This window comes from Apium graveolens, chromosome 7, assembly GCF_009905375.1.
Source record: "Apium graveolens cultivar Ventura chromosome 7, ASM990537v1, whole genome shotgun sequence".
In the NCBI taxonomy this organism is placed as follows: domain Eukaryota; kingdom Viridiplantae; phylum Streptophyta; class Magnoliopsida; order Apiales; family Apiaceae; genus Apium; species Apium graveolens.
This window is the reverse complement of record NC_133653.1, coordinates 14267409-14289651: the sequence shown is the minus strand read 5'-3', so window position 1 is coordinate 14289651 and position 22243 is coordinate 14267409. Positions and strand designations below refer to the sequence as shown.

General features: G+C 37.0%; 1 protein-coding gene across 1 annotated transcript; it reads right to left on the bottom strand.

Moving 5' to 3' along the window:
• Positions 1-738: 738 nt before the first annotated feature.
• On the bottom strand, positions 739-3662 carry LOC141673295 (uncharacterized). The gene is made up of 7 exons (XM_074480031.1): positions 3478-3662; positions 2823-3264; positions 2620-2760; positions 2440-2553; positions 2216-2344; positions 1661-1799; positions 739-1556 (listed from the first exon to the last, which is right to left on the bottom strand). Exons 1-7 carry the CDS (start codon positions 3660-3662, stop codon positions 739-741), a joined length of 1968 nt encoding a protein of 655 aa, XP_074336132.1.
• Between the last annotated feature and the right edge of the window lie 18581 nt (positions 3663-22243).

The following is a 22243-nucleotide window of genomic DNA, read 5'->3' as shown; positions in this document are numbered from 1 at the left end:
TCTGTCAACAAATGTTTGTACACTCAAGTTCACAAGAGGTGTCTGTCATTGCTCTATACTCAGACTCTGTACTAGACCTCAAAACCACTTGTTGTTTCTTACTTTTCTATGAAACTAGATTACCTCCGAAATATACACAATAGCCAGTGGTAGATCGTTTAACTGCTAAATCAGCATCAGAATACGCTTCGAGTTTCATATGTCCATGGTCACGAAATAGTAAACCTTTTCCGGGAGCACCCTTAAGATATTTAATATTCGAATGACTGCCTCCCAATGAGGTATTCGCGGACATGAAAGGAATTGACTCACTATACTCACCGGAAAGGCTATGTCGGGTCGAGTTACTGTGAGATGGTTGAGTTTTCCAACCAATCTTCGATATCTTTTATGATCTTCAAACAAATCACCTTCTTCGCTGGTTAATTTTATGTTGCCATCCATGGGTGAGTTAGTTGGTTTTGCTCCCAATAAGCATGTTTCTTTCAACAAATCCAATACATACTTCCGTTGTGACAAAGCAATACCCTCTTGACTGAGCCACTTCAATACCCAAAAAGTAATGCAATTTTCCCAAATCTTGAATCTCAAATTTAGTCCTTAGAAAGGATTTAAGAGCTTGAATTCCCTCCTCGTCATCCCCGGTTAAACCAGTATCATCAACATACACAACAATAAATATCCTTTTACCAGACTCCCCCTTGTAATGAAACTTAGACAGATCAAAGACGCAACGCTTCATTCCAATTCTATTAACGTCGTAGAAAACTTTCCAAACCATTCACGAGGGGACTGTTTCAGGCCATAAATAGTCTTCTTTAATTTAAAAACCATACCAGGCTCCCCCTGAGCAACAAACCCGGGTGGTTGCTCCATATATACTATCTCGTGGAGATCACCATGTAAAAAAACATTCTTAACATCTAGTTGGTGTAACTTCCAATTATGGGAAGCTGCTAGTAAAATCAACAAACGAATAGAAGACATTTTAGCTACAGGAGAAAATGTATCAAAATAGTTAACGCCATATACCTGAGCATATCTTTTAGCTACAAGACGAGCTTTAAGTATGGAAAAAGATCCATCAGGTTGCAACTTTACAGCAAACACCCATTTAGACCCAATAACAACGGAGTTTGGAGGAGGATGAACAAATTCCCAAGTCTTATTTTCCTCAAGTGCCGCTAATTCCTCAAGCATAGCCAGCTTCCAACCCAGATTGGACAGAGCTTCTTTACATGTCTTAGGAAGAGGATAAGTATCCATAGTAGATAGGCTAACAGAATAAGAGGGAGATATACATGAATAAGAGACGGAGGCTGAAATAGGATGTTGGGTGCACTTTTGTATACCTTTACGTAAGGCAAGAGGAAGTTCTAAGTCTGAAGTCGGAGATGGATCTACCAACAAAGTAAAAGCCGGAGGCACAATGTCTCTAGAGCCATCATTAGGTCGAGAACGCCGACTATATACATGCCAAATTTCAGATGACGACCTGGATGAAGGGACCGTAGATTTTGTTGTGGTGGTTGTGGTAATGATATGTGTAGACAAGTCTGTATTCAACCCAGAAGTATTATACGGAATAGATATAAATGGAGTATTTTCAAAAAAGTTGCATCACTACTGACCAGATATCTATTAAGATCTGGAGAAAAACATCTATACCCTTTTTGGGTGCGAGAATACCCAACAAACAAGCACTTCAAAGCTTTAGGGTCTAGTTTAGATTGACATGCACGATGATCACGAACAAAACAAACACATCCAAATATGCGAGGTGACACATGAAACAAGACCTGCGATGGAAATAGAACTAATATGGTATAGAACCACCAAGTACTGAAGATGGAATACGGTTAATGAGATAACATGCAGTGAGAATGGCATAAGCCCAAAAAGGTTTAGGAACATGCATTTCAAATAATAAAGTACGTGTCACTTCTAAAAGATGTCAATTTTTACGTTCAGCTACACCATTTTGTTGTGGTGTATCAACGCAAGACGACTCAGGAATGATACCATATTGCTGCATAAATTCAGATAAAGATTTTGAAAAATATTCTTTAGCATTATCCGTACAAAGTATTTTTAGAGTTATACCAAACTGAGTTTGTATTTTAGTGACAAAGCTAACAAAAATGAAATATAATTCAAATCTAGATTTCATCAAATATAACCATGTAACACGAGAGTAATCATCCACAAAACTTACAAAATAACAAAAATTAAGTTTAGAGTCAACTGGACAAGGTCCCCAAATTTCACTATGAACCAAATCAAAAGGATGCGCAGATCTTTTATTGACACGAGGAGGGTAACACACACGATGGTGTTTCCCAAACTGCATGATTGACAATCAAGACTTTGTATATGGTCTAAAGAAGGCATCAATTTCTTCAAACTACTAAGGGAAGGGTGGCCCAAACGATAATGAACTTGAAGAGGTGAAACAACTGCAGAGCATGCTGTAGATCGGGAAACAGGCTCATCAAACACATATAAGCCTCCGGAAACATGGCCTCTACCAATCTCCTTCTTCATCGTAAAATCCTGAAAGACACAAGAGTCGGGGAAAAAAATGATCGAACAATTATAGGATTTTGTCAGCTTACTAACAGACAAAAGATTAAATGGAAAATCAGGCATATATAACGTAGATGGTAAAGACAATGACGCGGAGAGAGTGGCAGTTCCAGTGCCCATGACAATCGCTTTGGAATCATTAGCTAGTGTAACACAAGGAACAGAAGACACGGGCTGAAAATTAGACAAATTTGATGATATACCTGTCATGTGATCGGATGCCCTGAATCAATTACCCAAGGAAGAGATGTAGTGAGACATGCACTGGCATTACCTCTCTGAACAAGACCTGCGGTGGAAGGAGACGGCTGCTGAGAAATCTGAAACTGAGTAAATGCTGCATAATCTGTTGGGGAAAGCGTGATCGTAGAATTCGAAGAGGCCACTGACTGTTGTAAACCACACTCAGCAACGTTAGCCACTTTCGAATTTGATGATAAATGTCGACAAAAATGTTGAACATGACCAAACTCTCCATAATGGTAACATGGGCCTAGAATTGTAGTCTGACTTCCCCTGCCTCCAGTACGAACATTAAAAATATTACCACATCCACTAGAAGAAAATCTGCGCCCACGCCCACGAGAAGGATATCTACCGCGACCACAATTATAAGACTGTGGCCTACTATTGGATGTGAGAAGTGCAGTTTTGGAAGCAGATTTATCAAGATCGATTCTGGTAGAAGAAGTTTCTCCGGAGACTCATAACACTCTAGCAAATATATCTGTTAGTGAAGGCAATTCACTACTACTGAGAAGTTGCGAGCGAACACTTTCAAATTCGGGGCCAAGAGATCCAAGAAAACTCATAAATGCAAGTTGTTCCCTTTGAGTCTGCATTTTTTGAACTTCAGCAGAAATAGAGAGCAACGAATTGTATTCCTAATACAATTTCTTAAAGTCTGCAAAAAACTGAGTGAGTGGACGTCCATCCCTACTGATTCGAAAAAATTCATGTGATACTTCAAAGATACGAGCCATGTTATTTTGACCAGAATAAAGAACCTCCAAATAGTCCCACAATTTTTTAACAGTATCAACGTGGGTAACCAAATTAACAATATGACCCTCCATCGAATTAGGTAACTGATATAAAATTCGAGCATCAGCAACTTCCCAAACAGAATCAGCCTTTTCTTTCTTAGTAGTCAAATGATCTTCCTGGTCCCTGCTTACAAGTGCCAGCTTTATGATTTTCTTCCATTATGGATAATTATTTACCCCTTCAAATTTCTTTTCTGTAAGTTTGTTTGAAGAAGAATAATTAAATCAAAACTCGAAACTATTTTTCGGAATTTTTAAATCAAAAATAAATAATTAAATAATTAAATAATTAAATAAAATCAATTAATAATTAATTAAATCAATTAATCAACTAATTTTCGAATTAATTGGCCAATAAACTAATTAATTATTAACTAAAATTAATTAACTAATTAATTCATATTTATTTTTGAATTAAAAATAATTTTTAGAATTAAAATAATAATTTTTAGAATTTTTAATAATTAAAAATGAATTTCTGTAATTAAAATAAATGGAAGATATGATTTTTAAATAATTTATAAACAGCAATCCTATTTTTGCAAATTCTGGAAAGTTCAGGGACCAAACTTCATCGTTTTCAAAAGTACAGGGACTAAACTGCAATTTTACAATCCCGTCGCCGGAAAACGCCATGTCTCGCTGGAGACGGCGTTCCCGGGATCCTCACACCTCCACAAGCTCCAGATCACTTCTCCTAATCACCAGGAACACAACCCAACAATCAAATTGTTCTAATAACCCCGGAGTTGTCCGGAAATTGGCCGAGAAGTTCGCCGGTTCCGGTGAACTTTGTTTGCTTCGATTCGAGCAAACCAGGAATCGTCAGTTGTTGTAATATACATGAATCGATTGCAAAGTCAACAAGGAACACGATAAAATCAACAAAAACATCTAATAACCCCTAGAACAAAAACGCCCAAATTTCAATTAAAAATATTCATACGGGTTATAAACCCTGATTTTGAAATTCGAAAATTAAACCCAATTTTGAACATGTTATTGAACTCCAAATCAGTCACATAATATATCAAAATCATCAGGAAGAAAATCTCTACAACATGCCATCATCAAATCATACAAATGATCATCTGAACAAAAAATCATAATTTTAATCAAAATAATTCGAATATAAATAAAAATATAGAAAATAAACCTTGATTTCTGCAGTTCTGAAACTTGAAGAATCTGATAGTACTCCTTAAATCCTTCATTTTGGTTACTAGAGCTTCTCAAGCAGATTTCAATAACACCTCGAAATTATAGTTTGATTCTTAGAAGGTTATAAGAAATTATGTATTTTCTCTGTAAAATTATATAATTACTGGCTACAAATGATTTTCTGTCCAAAATAAAATACGGTAAGGGCTATTTATATTTATGGAATATTGGTACCCCGTTGGATCATACCGGATATAAAATAGTACGTTTATTTATAAAAACAGATCCAAAACGGTACCGGTTTCGGGATAATTATCCAAATCTGTATAATTTATACTGCGGTCTTGGTCTCAGCACCTGGTTACACGTATTACGAGGTGATAATTATAATAGTTTAATAAAAAGATCATGTTTATCGAAAATACGAGTTTTATTGATTTACCGAAACAAATTTTGTATCAAAAATATTGCGTCGGGACCCGCACAGGACAAACTGTACGCCGGATCGAAAAAGTCAAAACAATGAAAATGCTCGGAATATTACAATTAGTTTAGGAAGGAGTTCTCGGAAGAGTTTCGGGTTATAAAAACGTAAAGACGGGTGAAGTCGGCTGGTTCCCGATAATATAAAATGATTTAAAAATACTCGAAAAAAGAATTTATTAACTCCATAAATTTTCTATAAAATCATAAATTAACATAAAAATAAATAGAAAGATATGAAAATTATCTATATTTTATTTTGGACATATAAAAATTAAAATACTCAATTTATATTATTTTTAATCACCCAAACACATATACCACTTAACAAATAATTCACAGAATACATACTGAACTTGCATAATATTTATTTATTAACCAAAATAATTACACGATATATCCAGATATTACAATATAGTCACGTGGATAGCCTAGTACGCATCAAGGGAATGGTACAGATTGGGAAGGAACACAGAGACAAGAAGGCTAACTCTAAGACATATTGGTATGAGTTTTACTTTGTTATGCGCTCAACTGTGGTTATGAGTGCCAGAAATTTGAATGTGCTATGATTTTTATATGTTGAGCATTATAAGCTCAGTAATTGAACTAATACATGACATTAAAAGTAGTACTACTGAATAAATTGATCTAAGTTGTCTATCAGTTATAAAGAATGTGATTGTTATTGTAGTGGACATAGAATGCATATTACTACTTTAATGCTCCATCAGTGTAGCTGTATTTTTGTAGTTACTCTATAAGTTGTAAACTAAAGTAAGCAAAACAAGGCTAAGTAATCTGACATTAGTTTTTTAGGATAAGTTTATATCGAATTAACATTTCGGTAGGAAAAAAATACAATACGTCAATACCCCCTTGTATCGCTATGTGCAGTAGGGCACTACAATGTTCTAAAAGCTTGTTTATTTTATCAGGCACATAAACCATCCATGTTGTATTAGTGCCCTGTGACAAAATAAAGTGGCTACTTTTTTAATTTGATATTATTATCAAGAAAGTGCTATAGATATCTACAAGACATGTTATGCTTATGAAATAGTAGCTTGTAAAAATGATAAAATTACTACAGTAGAGGAGTTGTTATTTGAAGTATTGCTCTGATTTAGTTTTTTTAAAACAATAATCTGGAAATAACAAACTTGAATCCAAGTCTCCCATAAAGCAGTAATCAAGAAAAATTCGATTGAAAAGCTAAAAGGCACGGTATTTATTGAACATGTGACTTAATTTTTTTTTCTGCTAACTCTATCTATCATTTTCATACTGGTGTAATGTATTTCATTGCTTAGTTAGGACTAGTGGATGCGAGATATTTCTTGATTTCTTCAAATGCTCTTTGGAACTCCAGAGTTCAGTGATTTTTTTCTTGTTGTTGGATCCTTTGAGTAGATCAAAGAAGGGTAAGCACCTTTCCGATAGCTTGGAAATAAATCTTTTAAGTGTTGCTAGTGATCCCGCTAGTTTCTGCACATCTCTCTGGGTCCTGGGAGCCTTCATCTCTTGGATTGCTTTTATTTTCTCCGGATTGGCTTCAATTCATCGGTTGCTAATCTTGTTAGGTCACACACACTGTAGAGGGGGTGAATACAGTGTAAAGTACAATCAAATCAAACTTTAATATCTCAAGTAACAGAAAACAAACTTTATTAAAACAATAAACTCTGTTACAGTATGGAACTGTTACCTCTCAGTGATGAACAAATATCACGAGAGCTGCTAGGGTTACTACGAATAATCTTCTTGAAATATGATAACACTTATAGTGTAAACCCTATGTCTGTGTTTATATACTACACAGTTATAAGATAATCACTAATTGATATGGAATATAATTCTGCTTCCTAAAATATATCAATCAGATATCTTTTCTTCCAAGTATTCTATTCTTCATAGAATTCCTTCTTCATGCATATCTCTTCTTATGCTTATCTCAATCTTCTTTCCTTTAATCAGCTATTGTCCTTATCTGAATGTACTTCAGCACTTAAGTTCTGATATCCATCTTCTGATGATTATCTCCTGATAATATAAGTATTGATATCCTTAAGTCCTGACTTCCAGTAAGTACTGATTTATCTTGTTTAAGTAAGATCTGAAAACTAAACATAAATCATATTAGCCATGACATTATCAAATATATCCAACAATCTCCCCCGACTTGTAAATTAGCATAATATACAAGTTTAACAGATATTTGATGATGTCAAAAACATTAAGTATAAATGCATGAGAATTAGACTAGATAACTACAACTTACAGTCCTTAAAGCTTTACCAATATTTAACTTCTGATAACAGCTTCAGTCTGTACAAATATCAGAATTTAATCAGTTGTAGATCTTGACTTGGCTTCATCTTCTGATCTCTCTGATGTCAGGAGTTGTTCTGAGATAGTTCTTCAACAAACATCTCTCAGCATATTTAAGTTCATCAATCATTCTCCTTTTAGCATCTTTAAGCTCTGCATTATCTTCACCAATTTGAAAGATTGCAACCCTGAGATCATTAATCTTTGCTTTTCTTATATCCTGATCCAGTCTGATCAAATAAGCTTTATCAAACTCAAGATTGAATTCCACAGCCCTGTAACCCAGAAAGGTAGTTATAATTTTAGCAGTGTTGGGCTTCATTTCAACTATATCACCCTTGTGATCTCTGTACTTTGGAACATATGTGCTGTCAGACTTAACAGAATAAAGCCTTTTCTGTCTCTGAATCTGATCCTTCAAATAGTTTGCAGCACTTCCTGTCAATCTGTCATCCACTTGAAGTAAGAATAGTACATGCTCCAATTCTTCAAAATACTTCAATGGAATGGCATTTTGCCTTATATGATAAACCCTACCATCTGTCATGAAGTACAACAAGATGTGTTCTTTCAAGTAGGTATGGTAAACTATTTGTACAGATTCCAGTTGATTCAATCTCTCAGGAGTTGCTCCAATACATGGTTCACTCAAGGAAGTTGGATCATTGGTAGTGTTTTGTATTCTTCTTTCATCAGCACTTCCCAATCCAGTTTTATCTCTTGCTTCCTTTCCAGTAACTACTCTTGCTTCAAAACCACTTGTAGCAGTCTTCAAAGGTTGAGTCTGTTTTGCTTTAGTGAATCCTGGTAGGAGTGTCTTTGGTCTAACTTCTGATATCAAGTTAACTTGAGCTATGTCAGAGGTTACTTGCTTCTTTGGAATATCAGAACTTACTGTCTCTTGACTCTGAACAACTTGAGCCATGTCAGAGGTTGTTTTAAGAACTTTTCTTGAAGTCAGAGCAAGATCATCCTTTTCATCAGTGATTTCTTCATTCTCAGGAGGCACATAAACCTTGATAGGTTCACCAACCTTTTCTTTACCCTTGGATCTTGGATCTATCTGCGGTTGTGATTTAGCCAATGTTGCTTCAGTATTTGTCCTTTCTTTTATCACAATACCTTTGATTTTTGGAAGCGTCTTTTTACCAGAAGCTTCAGATTTAGATGTGACTTTTTCTGATTCAAGTCTGGCTTCTTCTTCCATTAAACTCTCCAAGTCCATTCCTGGATTTTCCTGAAGAAATAACTGTCTTGACATTTCTTCATCAAGATCTAAAAGTTCATCAGAACTTATCCTTTTACCAGTAGCAGAACTAATTCGTTTCCCAGTATCAAAACTTGTCCTGTGACTTGTAATTTCAGCTTTTCTTGATGAGAAACCTCTACCTTGACTATGACCTCTACCCATTCCAGAGTTTCCTTGATCATCCTTTTCATCATCCTTCCATTTCAGTATCTTGCCAGTCTTGCATTTGAACTTAATTACTTTCTCCCCCTTTTTGGCATCAGCAGGTAGTAGAAGAGAGACAAGTAATTCCACTGAGGCTTGGATTTCAGTAAGTTGAGATTGCTGAGAAGCTTGATTTTTCAGAATATCATCAATCTGAGCTTGTTGTTTCTCTTGAGTCTTCTCAATATAAGCAATCCTGTCAAAGGTAGGTTGGAAGAACTTTTTCTTGTCAATTTTCTGAATTTGGTCATGTTTGATGAATTCTTCCTGAATCTTGTGTAGCTCTGCATGAGTAGTTGAATGGAGACCTTGTAGATGTTTAGTACTCAATGCAGTGACTCTAAGCTGGGTTTTGAAATCATCAGAAATTAACATTTCATCAGCTTTTGTCAAGTGCTCAGCAAGATGTTTTGCATTTGGAACACAGGAAACTGAGTTCCATTCCTTAGTCCACTCTTGTCCTGCAGGAGTTTCACTCCAAGGCACTGGTGCTTCTCTGGTAACAAACTTCTTAACAAGTTCAGATTTAAGAATAGTTTGTTGAGGAGCATGTCCTGAAGGACCTGCTTCATCAGCATCTATATTTGGAGCAGCATCACCAGTATCTCCAGCATTTGCAGCATCAGAACTTACAGAATCAGTATCTTCTGATAAAACAACAGTGTGAGTAGCAATGGAGGCTTCAACATCCTCTAATTGCTGATTTGGTTCTAAGTTCTGATCAACAGCCATATCCTGATGCTCACCTATATTCTGATCATCAGCATCGAGATGCAGAGAAGGTGTAGAAGAGAAGTCTGAATTTTGAGCAGCATCAGTAACAGGTGTTGTTGATGGATTAGTTGTTGTTGGAGCTTCTAGGAAAATTACTTCAGGCACAACCAGGTTCTGAACATCAATTTCAGTACTGGTGCCTGTATTAACAGGAGATACATAATTTCACTTCAACAGTACTCTGGTTTAAACTGAGACTGTTGTCAAATTTTATCCAAAAATAAGTCAAGTAAAGAATCAGACTGTAATATCAGAACTTAGACTTATATCAGAACTTAACAGTCATCAGAACATAATTTCTTAACTCGAAAAAGGAATGCCTATTTTAGTAAGTCCTCACACAAATTCTGATTTATATTCTTCAGAACTTAATCATCAGAACATGCAATCAGAACTTGTCCTCAGAATTTGTGCAATGTGACACAATGACTGTTCATCTAAAACAACATAGATCCCCACAGTGATTTTCATCATTCATATGGAGTGGTTAGTGTGTGCATTAAGCTAAATATCAGACAAAGAGAAAAGTCTGATTCACTTCAGTACATCTTAGAAATAAGGCATAACTAAAACTTTACTAAAAACCTGTCAATATTCTGAAACCTACTATTGAATGAATTCATGCTTGAGTCCACCTCAACTATTTTGTGCTAATTTTCTGCATCTTTTTAAATTCTATTTTACAGTGGCTTCTCAGTGTAAGTGAGTCACGACTGCTTATCAGAATTTATGCTATTATCAGAGTATTTCTCCAGTAATCATAGAGTGTGAAAAGTCACCAAGAAAATATTGTATTTGCTTTTCTAATGCATATTACTTAATACCAGCAATGCACTTGGGTCTTCCCTTCCACATTTTTACTCTAGATCTCAAAGGAGTACCTGATTTTTAATCCTTATTTCTCTTTCTTTTTCTTTTGATAAGTGAGGTTTATCAGCACTTAGTACATTCAACAGATTTACTAGCATCAAAACTTAACAGATGAGTAGCATTATTCTAGTTTGTGACTTAGGAATAAGATAGACAAAGTAAACTCAACTAAGCTCAATTATCAGAATTTGTTTGTGTCAATAGATTTTCACAGAAATAATTACTTCTTATAAGGGATCCCTTGTTTATTGAAGACTACTAGGTCAGTATCTAGCACAGTTATCCTCATAGGATTGAATAGTTACCTAAACAGACATATCACTATCAGAGTTTAGAAACATTGATCAGACAACAGTCAGTACTTAAACATATTTTTCAATTAAGCACAGAATACACAAAGAGATTAAATTCTATAAATACTGATCATAAAGTCTGATGCAACAGAACAAAACTAAGCAGATTTAGAGAAAGAACCTGAAACCATTCCAAGTTCATTTACCAATCTTGTAAAAGTAGCTTCACACAATGGTTTTGTGAAGATATCCGCTAGTTGTTGATCTGTTGGAACAAAGTGCAATTCCACTGTACCTTCATCTATATGTTCCCTGATGAAGTGGTACCTGATGCTGATGTGCTTTGTCATAGAGTGTTGAACTGGATTACCTGTCATAGCAATAGCACTTTGATTATCATAGTAAATAGGGATTTTGAAATATGTTAACCCGTAATACAGTAACTGATTCTTCATCCAAAGAATCTGTGCACAACAGCTTCCTGCAGCAATATATTCTGCTTCTGCAGTTGATGTGGAAATTGACTTTTGTTTCTTGCTAAACCAAGAAACCAATCTGCCTCCAAGAAATTTGCAGCTTCCACTTGTGCTTTTCCTGTCAATTTTACAACCTGCAAAATCTGCATCTAAGTAACCTATTAGTTTAAAATCTGATTCTCTGGGATACCACAATCCCAGATCAGTTGTTCCCTTAAGATACTTGAAAATTTTTTTCACAGCTGTTAAGTGAGGTTCTCTTGGATCTGCTTGAAATCTTGCACAAAGACAGGTAGCATACATGATATCAGGTCTACTAGCAGTTAGATAGAGTAGAGAGCCAATCATACCTCTGTAATCAGTAATATCTACTGATTTACCAGTATCCTTATCCAGTTTTGTTGCAGTGGCCATGGGAGTGGATGCACTTGAACAATCTTGCATTTCAAATTTCTTCAGCAAGTTTCTAGTGTACTTAGTTTGACAAATAAAAGTGCCTTCTTCATTTTGCTTGACTTGAAGGCCCAGAAAATAGCTAAGTTCCCCCATCATACTCATCTGATACCTTGACTGCATCCGTTTGGCAAACTTCTTGCAAAGTCTGTCATTTGTAGACCCAAAAATGATATCATCAACATAAATCTGGACCAGAAGTAAGTCTTTTCCATGGTTGAGGTAGAACAGTATTTTGTCTATTGTTTCTCTGTTGAATCCACTTTCCAGAAGAAACTGAGCTAAAGTCTCATACCATGCTCTGGGAGCTTGCTTAAGTCCATAAAGTGCTTTATCAAGCCTGTAGACATAATCTGGATGTTTAGAATCTACAAAGCCTGGAGGTTGTTCAACATATACTTCCTCCTCCAATTCTCCATTGAGAAAAGCACTTTTCACATCCATTTGAAAGACAGTAAACTTTTTGTGAGCAGCATAAGCCAAAAATATCCTTATGGCTTCTAACCTAGCAACTGGTGCAAATGTTTCATCATAATCAATTCCCTCCTGTTGAGAATATCCTTTTGCAACCAGCTTTGCCTTATTCCTTGTAATTATGCCATCACTATCAGTTTTGTTTCTGAATACCCACTTTGTACCAACAACAGATCTATTCTTTGGTCTTGGCACTAGGGTCCAGACTTTGTTTCTTTCAAATTTATTAAACTCTTCCTGCATTGCATGCACCCAATCAGCATCTTGAAGAGCTTCTTCCACTTTCTTTGGCTCAGTCTGAGAGAGAAAAGAATTGTAAAGACATTCGTTTGAAGTACCTGTTCTAGTTCTGACACCTGCATCAGGATTTCCAATTATCAAATCAGGTGTATGTGATTTAGTCCACTTCCTTGCAGATGGAAGGTTTTCTCTAGAACTGGATGCTCCCCCATGATCCATGCTGTCTTCATTTTCATTTTCTGATGCCCCCCCTGAAACTATGCTCTCTGAGTTGGATTCTTCAGAATTTAGATTTTCAGAACTATCAGAACTTGGCTTATCAGAACTTGACGAGCCAGATGTATGTTCTGATGCTTCTTGAGATGTGATATGTTCTTGAGTATGCTCCCCCTGCATAGGTGCATCTTCCTTTGGCGTAGTCACCATGGTTTCAATAACATCAGAGTTTAATCCATCAGAGTTTACAGTATCAGGACTTAGACTGTCAGGATTTTCAGTATCAGAATTTGAGTCTTCATTTTCAAATCTCAGCTCATCATGATCAATAAAATCTTCAAGACCAGTAATCTTCTTGTCATTAAAAGAGACATTGATAGATTCCATGACCACTCTTGTTCTCAAATTATAGACTCTGAAGGCTTTTGTGGAAAGTGGATATCCAACAAAGATTCCTTCATCAGCTTTTAGATCAAACTTGGATAGCTGTTCAGGATGAGTCTTGAGAACAAAACACTTGCATCCAAATACATGAAAGTACTTCATATTTGGCTTCTTTTTCTTCACTATTTCATATGGTGTTTTTCCTTGCTTGTTAATGAGTGTTGCATTTTGAGTAAAACAAGCAGTCTGCACAGCTTCAGCCCAGAAATAGGTTGGAAGCTTTGCTTCTTCAAGCATTGTACGTGCAGCTTCAATGAGAGTTTTATTCTTCCTTTCAACAACTCCATTTTGCTATGGAGTTCCAGGAGTAGAAAATTCCTGCTTAATTTCATGGTTTTTGCAGAACTCTTCCATTATCAAATTCTTGAACTCAGTGTCATTATCACTCCTTAAGGTTTTCACAGAATCTTTGACCAATTTATCCAGATGTTTGACATGATCAATCAAGATAGATGCAGTTTCACTTTTTGTGTGCAAGAAATACACCCATGTGTATCTGGTGAACTCATCCACTATGACCAACGCATATTTCTTCTTTGCAATAGACATGACATTCACTGGACCAAATAGATCAACAAGTAGTAGATGATAAGGCTCAAGAATTGATGATTCAGTCTTGCTCTTGAATGAAGATTTTCTTTGTTTGGCCTTCTGACAAGAATCACAAAGGCCATCAGGAGCAAATACTGACTTTGGCAGTCCTCTCACAAGATCTTTCTTGACTAGTTCATTTATATTGTTGAAATTTAAATGAGAGAGTTTCTTGTGCCAATTCCAGCTTTCTTCAATTGATGCTCTACTCATCAGACATATTGCAAAACCATCAGTACTTGTTGAAAGCTTAGCTTCATAAATGTTACCACGCCTGTATCATTTCAGAACAACTTTGCCTTTAGCTTTACTCACAACTTCACAGTGTTCTTCAAAGAAATCAACATGATAACCTCTGTCACAGATTTGACTTATACTCAGTAGATTGTATTTAAGTCCTGAGACCAGAGCTACTTCTTTAATGATGACATTCCCAAGATTGATATTGCCATATCCTAATGTTTTTCCAATGTTGCCATCTCCATAAGAAACACTTGGGCCAGCTTTTTCCACAAAGTCTGATAGCAGGGCCTTATTTCCAGTCATATGTCCTGAACATCCACTGTCCAGAACTAGGATATTTTTCCTGTTGCCCTGCAATCACAAAGACCACTAATGATTAGTTTTAAGGACCCAGACTTGCTTGGATCCTTTGGCCTTATCAAGTTTGTTAACATTTGCAGCGGGTTTAACATCAGAGTTTATGTTAACAATTTTCTTATCAGAACTTACACTATCAGACTTTGAATCAGAATTTACACTAGAAGGAATAATGGAAACTTTCTTCAAAGAAGGTTTTATTTGATAATAATCATAGTACAAACTATGATATTCCTTACAAGTATAAATGGAATGCCATAAACTACCACAATGAAAACAAGGATTTTGTGGTTTGTATCTAACAGACTGACTCTTAACTCATGACTTTGAAGGTAAGGAGTTTATGTTCTTATTCTTCCTGCAACAAGAAGCCAGATGGTTAGAACTTCCACAGTTATGACACGTTTTCCTAGGAGCTTTAGGAACAGGCTTGTAATTATTGCTTTTATTCACACCTTCCTTTTCATTCCTATTTTTCCTAGGTGATTTTACCTTGTTTGCATTCTTAACATCTTTCAGCATATGCTTAAGCTGCTTCTTAGTCATTAAGCCTATGTTTACTTCAGCTGTCTTTTCCTGTTTTAGTTTGTTAGAAGTTAATTCCACTTTAACTTCTGATTTCTCATTATCAGACTTTACAGTTACAAACTTAACAGGTTTCAACTTTAATTTTTGTTTGACAACAACTGGCTTAATTTCTATGTTCCTTTATCATTCTTATCATCTCCATAACCTAAGCCCTCTTTCCAATTTTCACTACTTAGCAAATTTTGAGTTGTTCTGCCAGAGTTAGTCCAAGTCCTGATAATCTCTCTTTCCTTTTCTAACTCAGTTTTTAGAGATTCATTCATTTTTAGCACTTCATCCCTAACATAAAAAGCATCATCTCTATCCTTCTGAGTTTGATGGAACATAACTAACTCTTTTTCTAAGAAATCATTTCTTTTCTTAAAAGCAAGATTTTCAGAAGTTAATCTTTCACATGTTAAAGTTTGATCTCTATAACTAACAAACATGGTTTTAAGATATCTTCTCAACTCATTAATATCATCAGTATGAAAAGCATAAGTAGTCTGAGGTACCTTTGTTTCAGCAGCTTCAGAACTGCTCTCAGCACTTTCTTTATCAGCATTTGCCATCAAAGTATAGTTCTCCTCACTTTCAGAGTCTGAGGTTTCTGTCCAGCTTTTCTTCTTTGTGACCAGAGCCTTGCCTTTGTCACCCTTCACTTTCTTGCAATCAGGAGATATGTGGCCTTTCTCACCACAGTTATAGCATTTGACATTAGTATAATCTCCTCTATCAGACTTTCCTCCTCTGCCCTCAGATCTTCTGAAATTCTTTTTATCAGAACTTGTGCCTTTCCTGGAAAACTTCTTTCCCTTCCTGAACTTCCTGTATGCAATCTTTGTGATCCCTTTCACCATAAGAGCACATAGCTTCATCATCTCCTCATCAGCATCAGTCTCAGGCAAGCTTTCAGAGTCTGAGTCATCATCACTTTCAGAATTTGATGACTCAGTATCAGACTTTGTGAAAAGAGCTTTACCCTTGTCTTTCGTTGAGGTAGCTGCCTTGGGGGATTCTTCTTCAGCCTTAAGAGCAACTGTCCTTGACTTTCCTCCTTTCCTCTTGCTTCTTTATTCCATCTCAAGTTCATGAGTCTTGAGCATTCCATAAATTTCATCAAGAGTTGTTTCATCAAGATTGTAGTTGTCTCTTATTGTTGTTGCCTTCAAATCCCAGCATTTAGGAAGAGCTAACAGGAATTTAAGGTTTGAATCTTCAAGATCATACTCCTTATCAACCAATGATAAATCATTCAAGAGTTTGACAAATCTATCATATAAATCATTCAATGACTCATTAGCCTTTGAGTCAAAGTGTTCATACTCTTGAGTGAGTATTGTCTTCATGTTCTTCTTAATTGTATCGGTTCCCTGACACCTTGTTTCCAGAGCATCCCATATCTCCTTAGCAGTCTTGCAGTTAATTACCCTGTTTGATATTACATTATCAATGGCACTATGCAGTAAGTGTCGTACCTTAGCATCCTTAGCAATTGATGTTATATCTTCAGCAGTATAATCACTCTTCTCCTTTGGTACGGTCTTTGCTGCTTCACCTGCAACTGCAACAGCGAGCTTGGTTGGTTTGTGAGGCCCTTCCTTGATTCTATCAAGATATTCTGGATCTGTTGCTTCCAGGAACATGGTCATCCTCACCTTCCATATGGGATATTCAGATGGTCTCAGTATGGGAACTCTGATGGTCTCATACCGACTTTGAATTTGTGTCTTTGGTGGTTCTTCAGTTTTGGTAGGCTTAGTTGGAGTTTATGTGTCAGAAATGATTGTGTTTGGATCTTTAACTGTATGTGCGTTAACAGATAGGCTCTGATACCACTTGTTAGGTCACACACACTGTAGAGGGGGTGAATACAGCGTAAAGTACAATCAAATCAAACTTTAATATCTCAAGTAACAGAAAATAAACTTTATTAAAACAATAAACTCTGTTACAGTATGGAACTGTTACCTCTCAGTGATGAACAAATATCACGAGAGCTGCTAGGGTTACTACGAATAATCTTCTCAAAATATGATAACACTTATAGTGTAAACCCTATGTCTGTGTTTATATACTACACAGTTACAAGATAATCACTAATTGATATGGAATATAATTCTGCTTCCTAAAATATATTAATCAGATATCTTTTCTTCCAAGTATTTTATTTTTCATAGAATTCCTTCTTCATGCATATCTCTTCTTATGCTTATCTCGATCTTCTTTCCTTTAATCAGCTATTGTCCTTATCTGAATGTACTTCAGCACTTAAGTTCTGATATCCATCTTCTGATGATTATCTCCTGATAATATAAGTACTGATATCCTTAAGTCCTGACTTCCAATAAGTACTGATTTATCATGTTTAAGTAAGATCTGAAAACTAAACATAAATCATATTAGCCATGACATTATCAAATATATCCAACAAATCTTGAACCCCAAGAACTTGCCTGCTCCAACTCCGAAGGTACATTTCTCCGGATTTAGCTTGAGTTCATACTTCCTCAGGTTATCAAAGCATTCTCTCAGATCTTCTATGTGTATGGTTGTTGATTTTGCAATCATATCGTCAACGTAGGACGCCAAGTTTCTCCAGATCAGGTACTTGAATATCTTATTCATTGCTCTTTGGTAAGTGGATCATGCATTTGTCAGTCCGAATGGCAACATCACATAAGCGTAGACTGCCCTGTGATTTATGAATGTTGTCTTTGGTATGTCTTTTGGGTTCATCTTGATCTGGTTGTATCCGGAGAAGGCGTCCATGAATCTTAGCATGATGTATAGCATCTATCAGTTGGTTAATGTAGCATCTATCAAAAAGGGTCCTTCGGGCATTCATCATTCAAGTCGGTGTAGCCTACACACATTCTCCATTTATCGTTTGACTTCTTCACCATGAAAATATTCGCCAACCACTCCGGGTATTTGATTTCTCGGATTATTCCTGTTTTGAGTAACTTCTCTACTTCTTCATTTATTGCCCTTTGCCTTTTCGAGGCAAAATTTCTTCTTTTTTGCTTGATCTGGTTTCTGTTCGGGTTGACGTCCAAGTTGTACATTGCAATGGACTCCTGCAATCCGGGCATATCTCTTGGACTCCAGGACAACACATCTGTGTACTCCCGGAGCAAGGATACCAGTTCTTTTCTAAAGAGTTTTTCCAGTCCGGATCCAACTTTCACCTTCTTTGTAGGACTGCTTTCACTAATCTGAATTTCTTCTGTTTCTACTGCTGCCTCAATTTTTGCTTGGTCTTGGGTCGAGACCATTTGATGAATACGGGCTTCAGTGTTCTTCTTCAAGTAGGTATTACATTGTGCTGATTCTTTGTCATTGATTGCTTGCACGATAGGGTTGGCCTGATCTAGGATCATATTTGCTTCAATAACTACCATGACTTGGTTGATTTTCAGTTGTTTCAAACTTAGTTTGGTTGCTCTTGGATCCGCATTGGATTCAATTACTTGCACTTCTTTTCCTGTTTCTTCCCTTGAGCGGGGGCGGTGTTTCTTAATGATTTGCTGTTTGCGAAGGACTGTGGCCTTTCTTTTATTATCCTGGTGAGTTTATGCCATTACTAAGGCCTAACTGTAACATCTCTCAGCAACCTCATAATCTAATTTAACTTCTTCGACTCCAGTAGGGGTTGGGAACTTGATCTCGAGATGGGAGATTGAAGTTATTGTTTGTATCCTGGTTAAAGTTGATCATCCAATTATGTTGTTGTAGGATGAAGGAGTATTGATGACATAGAACTTTATGACATAAGTGACTTAGTTGGGAGCAGTTCCGAAAAGGACAGGTAAGTACAGGGTTCCTTGGATCAGGACTAAGTTGTTCCCAAACCCATAGAGTGGGTCTTCCCGGAAATCATTCGAGCGGATGCTCCCTAACTGCATTCGATCCACAGTATGCTTGAAGAGAATATTTACCGAGAGCTGTTGTCTACTAGCATTCTCCTTACTTTATTGTCAAAAATATCTAAAGTGACAACTAAGGCTTCATTGTGGTTAGGATTGACCCCTTCATAGTCCTTGCTGCTGAAATATATCACCATCTCCGGGAGTGATTGGATAGAGAGTACCTCTTCTCCAGAGTCCGAACTTCATGGTGGGAAGTGGGAGCCTCCAAGGATCACATTCACTATGTTCTTTCCTTTCTTTGGCCCTTCCCCTCTTTGGTTGATGTCCCGGACTAGGTACTTGTTCAAGTTCCCTTTCTTGACTTACTCCTCGATGAAGCACTTAAGTGATAAGCAGTTCTCGGTCTTGTGGTCATGTGTTTCATGATAGTCGCACTGCATGTTGTAAGGCATGCTCTCCGGAGGAGTCTGCATTGGCTTTAGGGGGTAATAAAATGGCTTGTCTTTTATTTCCTTTAAAATTTCCTCCCGGGTCCTGTTCAGGGGAGTCCAGTTCGACTCTTGTTTTGGCTCCCTGGATTGCTTGGTTGGTCCAGGGTCATTTTTGGACTCCGTCCTAGGACTGAGCCTTTAGAATATTAGAGTAGTTTGTCTCTCTTGATTCTTCTGGCTTTGCTTGAATTTTTTATCCTGATGGTAACCCCTTTCGATTGATCATCAGAATTCTTGCTCCCAGATCCCCCATTCCATGTCATCCTCATAGCTTGGAGTACATCAGTTTCCTTGATGAATCTGGCAGCCATAGAGTAGGCTGCCGCCAGACTCTGGGGCTCTTTGTTGATTAGTTCTGCAATGTATCTTTCATTATGCTCTGAGTCTAAGTTTCTCCTGAAGATGCTCAGAGCCTCGTGCTCGTCCAAATTTGAGATCTTGTTGATTGCTTCCTAAAAACACCTCATATAGGCTGGAGGGACTCATTGTCATGTTGTCGGATGGTTTCCAGGTGACACATGTGCATTTCATGTGTCTTGTTTGCTTGGAACCTCCTGAGAAAGGCTCCGCGAAACTCTTTTCAGCTATGGATGCTTTGGGAGGGTATCCTGCTAAACCACCTTTGAGCCCCTCCCTTAAGATTCGATGCAAAGAACCTAAACTTTGTCAAATCGTTGTAGTAGTATATCTGTGCAATCTGCTCAAAGTAATTCAAGTGTTCTTCGGGGTCCCCCAAGCCATCAAAATAATCAAAGTTATAGTGCTTCAGGTCCCTCTGTCGGGGAATAGCTTCCAAGGAGTGGCTGAAAGGTGTCAGAGTTTCCCCAATTTCCATTACGGAGTCTTTATACATTTTTCTTTGTAGTTCATAGATCATATTATTGAGATCTTTCTCTTTCTCATCATCATCATTAGAAATGACCTCGGGGGTGGGCTCCCTTCGGGTCCTCTTGGTTCTGGATTTGGCCAGTAGATTCTCTTCTTTTAATTGCATCCTCTTTTGGATCTTTAGTTCAAGTTTTTCTTCTTCTTCCTTTCTGATTTATTCCCTCATCTCTTCTAATCTCTTATGTTTGGCTGCTTATGTTTCTTTCTTACTGCCCTGATCCTTTTGGGGGGTTTTCCTCTTAGCTCCAATGCGGTCAAAGACAGATCTCTTGGATTGGTGGGAGTCCCCGGACTCCTCCGGTTCCTCCTCTAGTTCAGCTTCCTCCTAGATCTGGGCTTGCTCTTTCCTATAGAGCCGGATTGCTTCTGCTAGCTCATTGCTGGTGAGGTTTGCCATATGTTCCTCAGCCACCGGGACATTAGTGTACTTGTATTGGTTCAGCTCAATAAGGCTCCTAGCGTCCTGGGTGTTTACCACTTCTCCAGAACGGGAGTGTGTTGCAATGGTTGCTCCTGGAGTGTTTCTCGGTCGGCTCCCGTATCTTGAGCCTGTGAGTGGTCCGGCTCTTGGAAATGGGTACTAGCAGAGGGTCTCCCGGAAGTATACTTTCCTACTTTTACCATTGTTTCAAACGTACCAACAACAACTAACCAAAATTTCCAACTAACAATATCGATCTAAGGTTGCTTTTTGAAAATAACGGAAACTTTCCAGAACAACAAATAACTCTCTGGGACTAGTTCCAACAGTTTTCTGGGACTAGTTAACAATATAGTAGAACGAGTGCAGCTGGATTTTAGGACACAAAGACAATATGTAAACTAAAGCAAACTCGGGGTTCTAAAACAATCGAGACTATCAATAGCACACACAAACATGGCTTAAATCAACAAAACATGACTCACACAAACGTGGCCTAAAATAACGAGCGCACACAAACGTGGCTTAAATAAACAACATTCATATTTATGAGAGGGTTTGATTGCTTGGGTTCTTACAAGTTAAAGAAATGGACTCTTTTAAGCGCTTGATGCGGTTGTGGTACAGTTGTCATGGGGTTCCTACAAAACAACACCGGAAGGGGGGTTTGGGTCCCGCAGCGCATCCGGTGTGAGAGTAAGAATTCGCTTTTGGGGAAGATGAAGATAGATAGGAATTCAAGGTGGTTGTCTGTGTATATGAGTCTGTGAGCATGATTAATCCCAAAACCTTTCTTCTTTCGGCTATTTATAGCCCAAGGATAGGATTTAGGGGTTGGTACTTTTGAATCGTAGTCGTTGGTTCTAGGAGCGGAGGACACCTGGCTGGGGTGGATGCCTTATACGTGTCGGGGTGGAAATGGTTGAGGAATGTTCTAAGAATCTCCTGGCACGTGCCCTGGTTGTCTCATGATTGATCAATAACAGTTGTCCCAGTCGTGCGTTTGGTCATGTGTCTCACGTGTTGGGACCTCCTAGGATTGGGCCGCCGGGACTAGGTAGTCTGGACTACTGGCATGCGGCACTAGAAGGAGTTAGGAGTTCGAACCCAGTCCTTTTAGGAGTCATATGTACTATCATGAACTATTCATGGTTCTAAAAATCTCCGATTTTATCGATTAGTCCTTTATAAGGTATGTAATCGATCTGATTTTTGAAATTCGATTAATTGTTATGTATTTTTTTTATCAATATATTGAAATTATTCGATAATAACTAAATTTTATTTAAATTTAAATAATTATCAGTTATGTAGTATGATAAATATATATATATGTGAATTTATAAATTAATAATAAAATAAGAATTTTAAATTAAATATAATTAAAATATAAAAATACATCTGATTTTTCCTCCGATTCATCCTTGTGATACATCCTGATATTCCGATTAATCCTAAATCGGTAGTTTTACCGTCTTTTTAAATTATTAAAATTTTAAAATTTTGAGTAAGT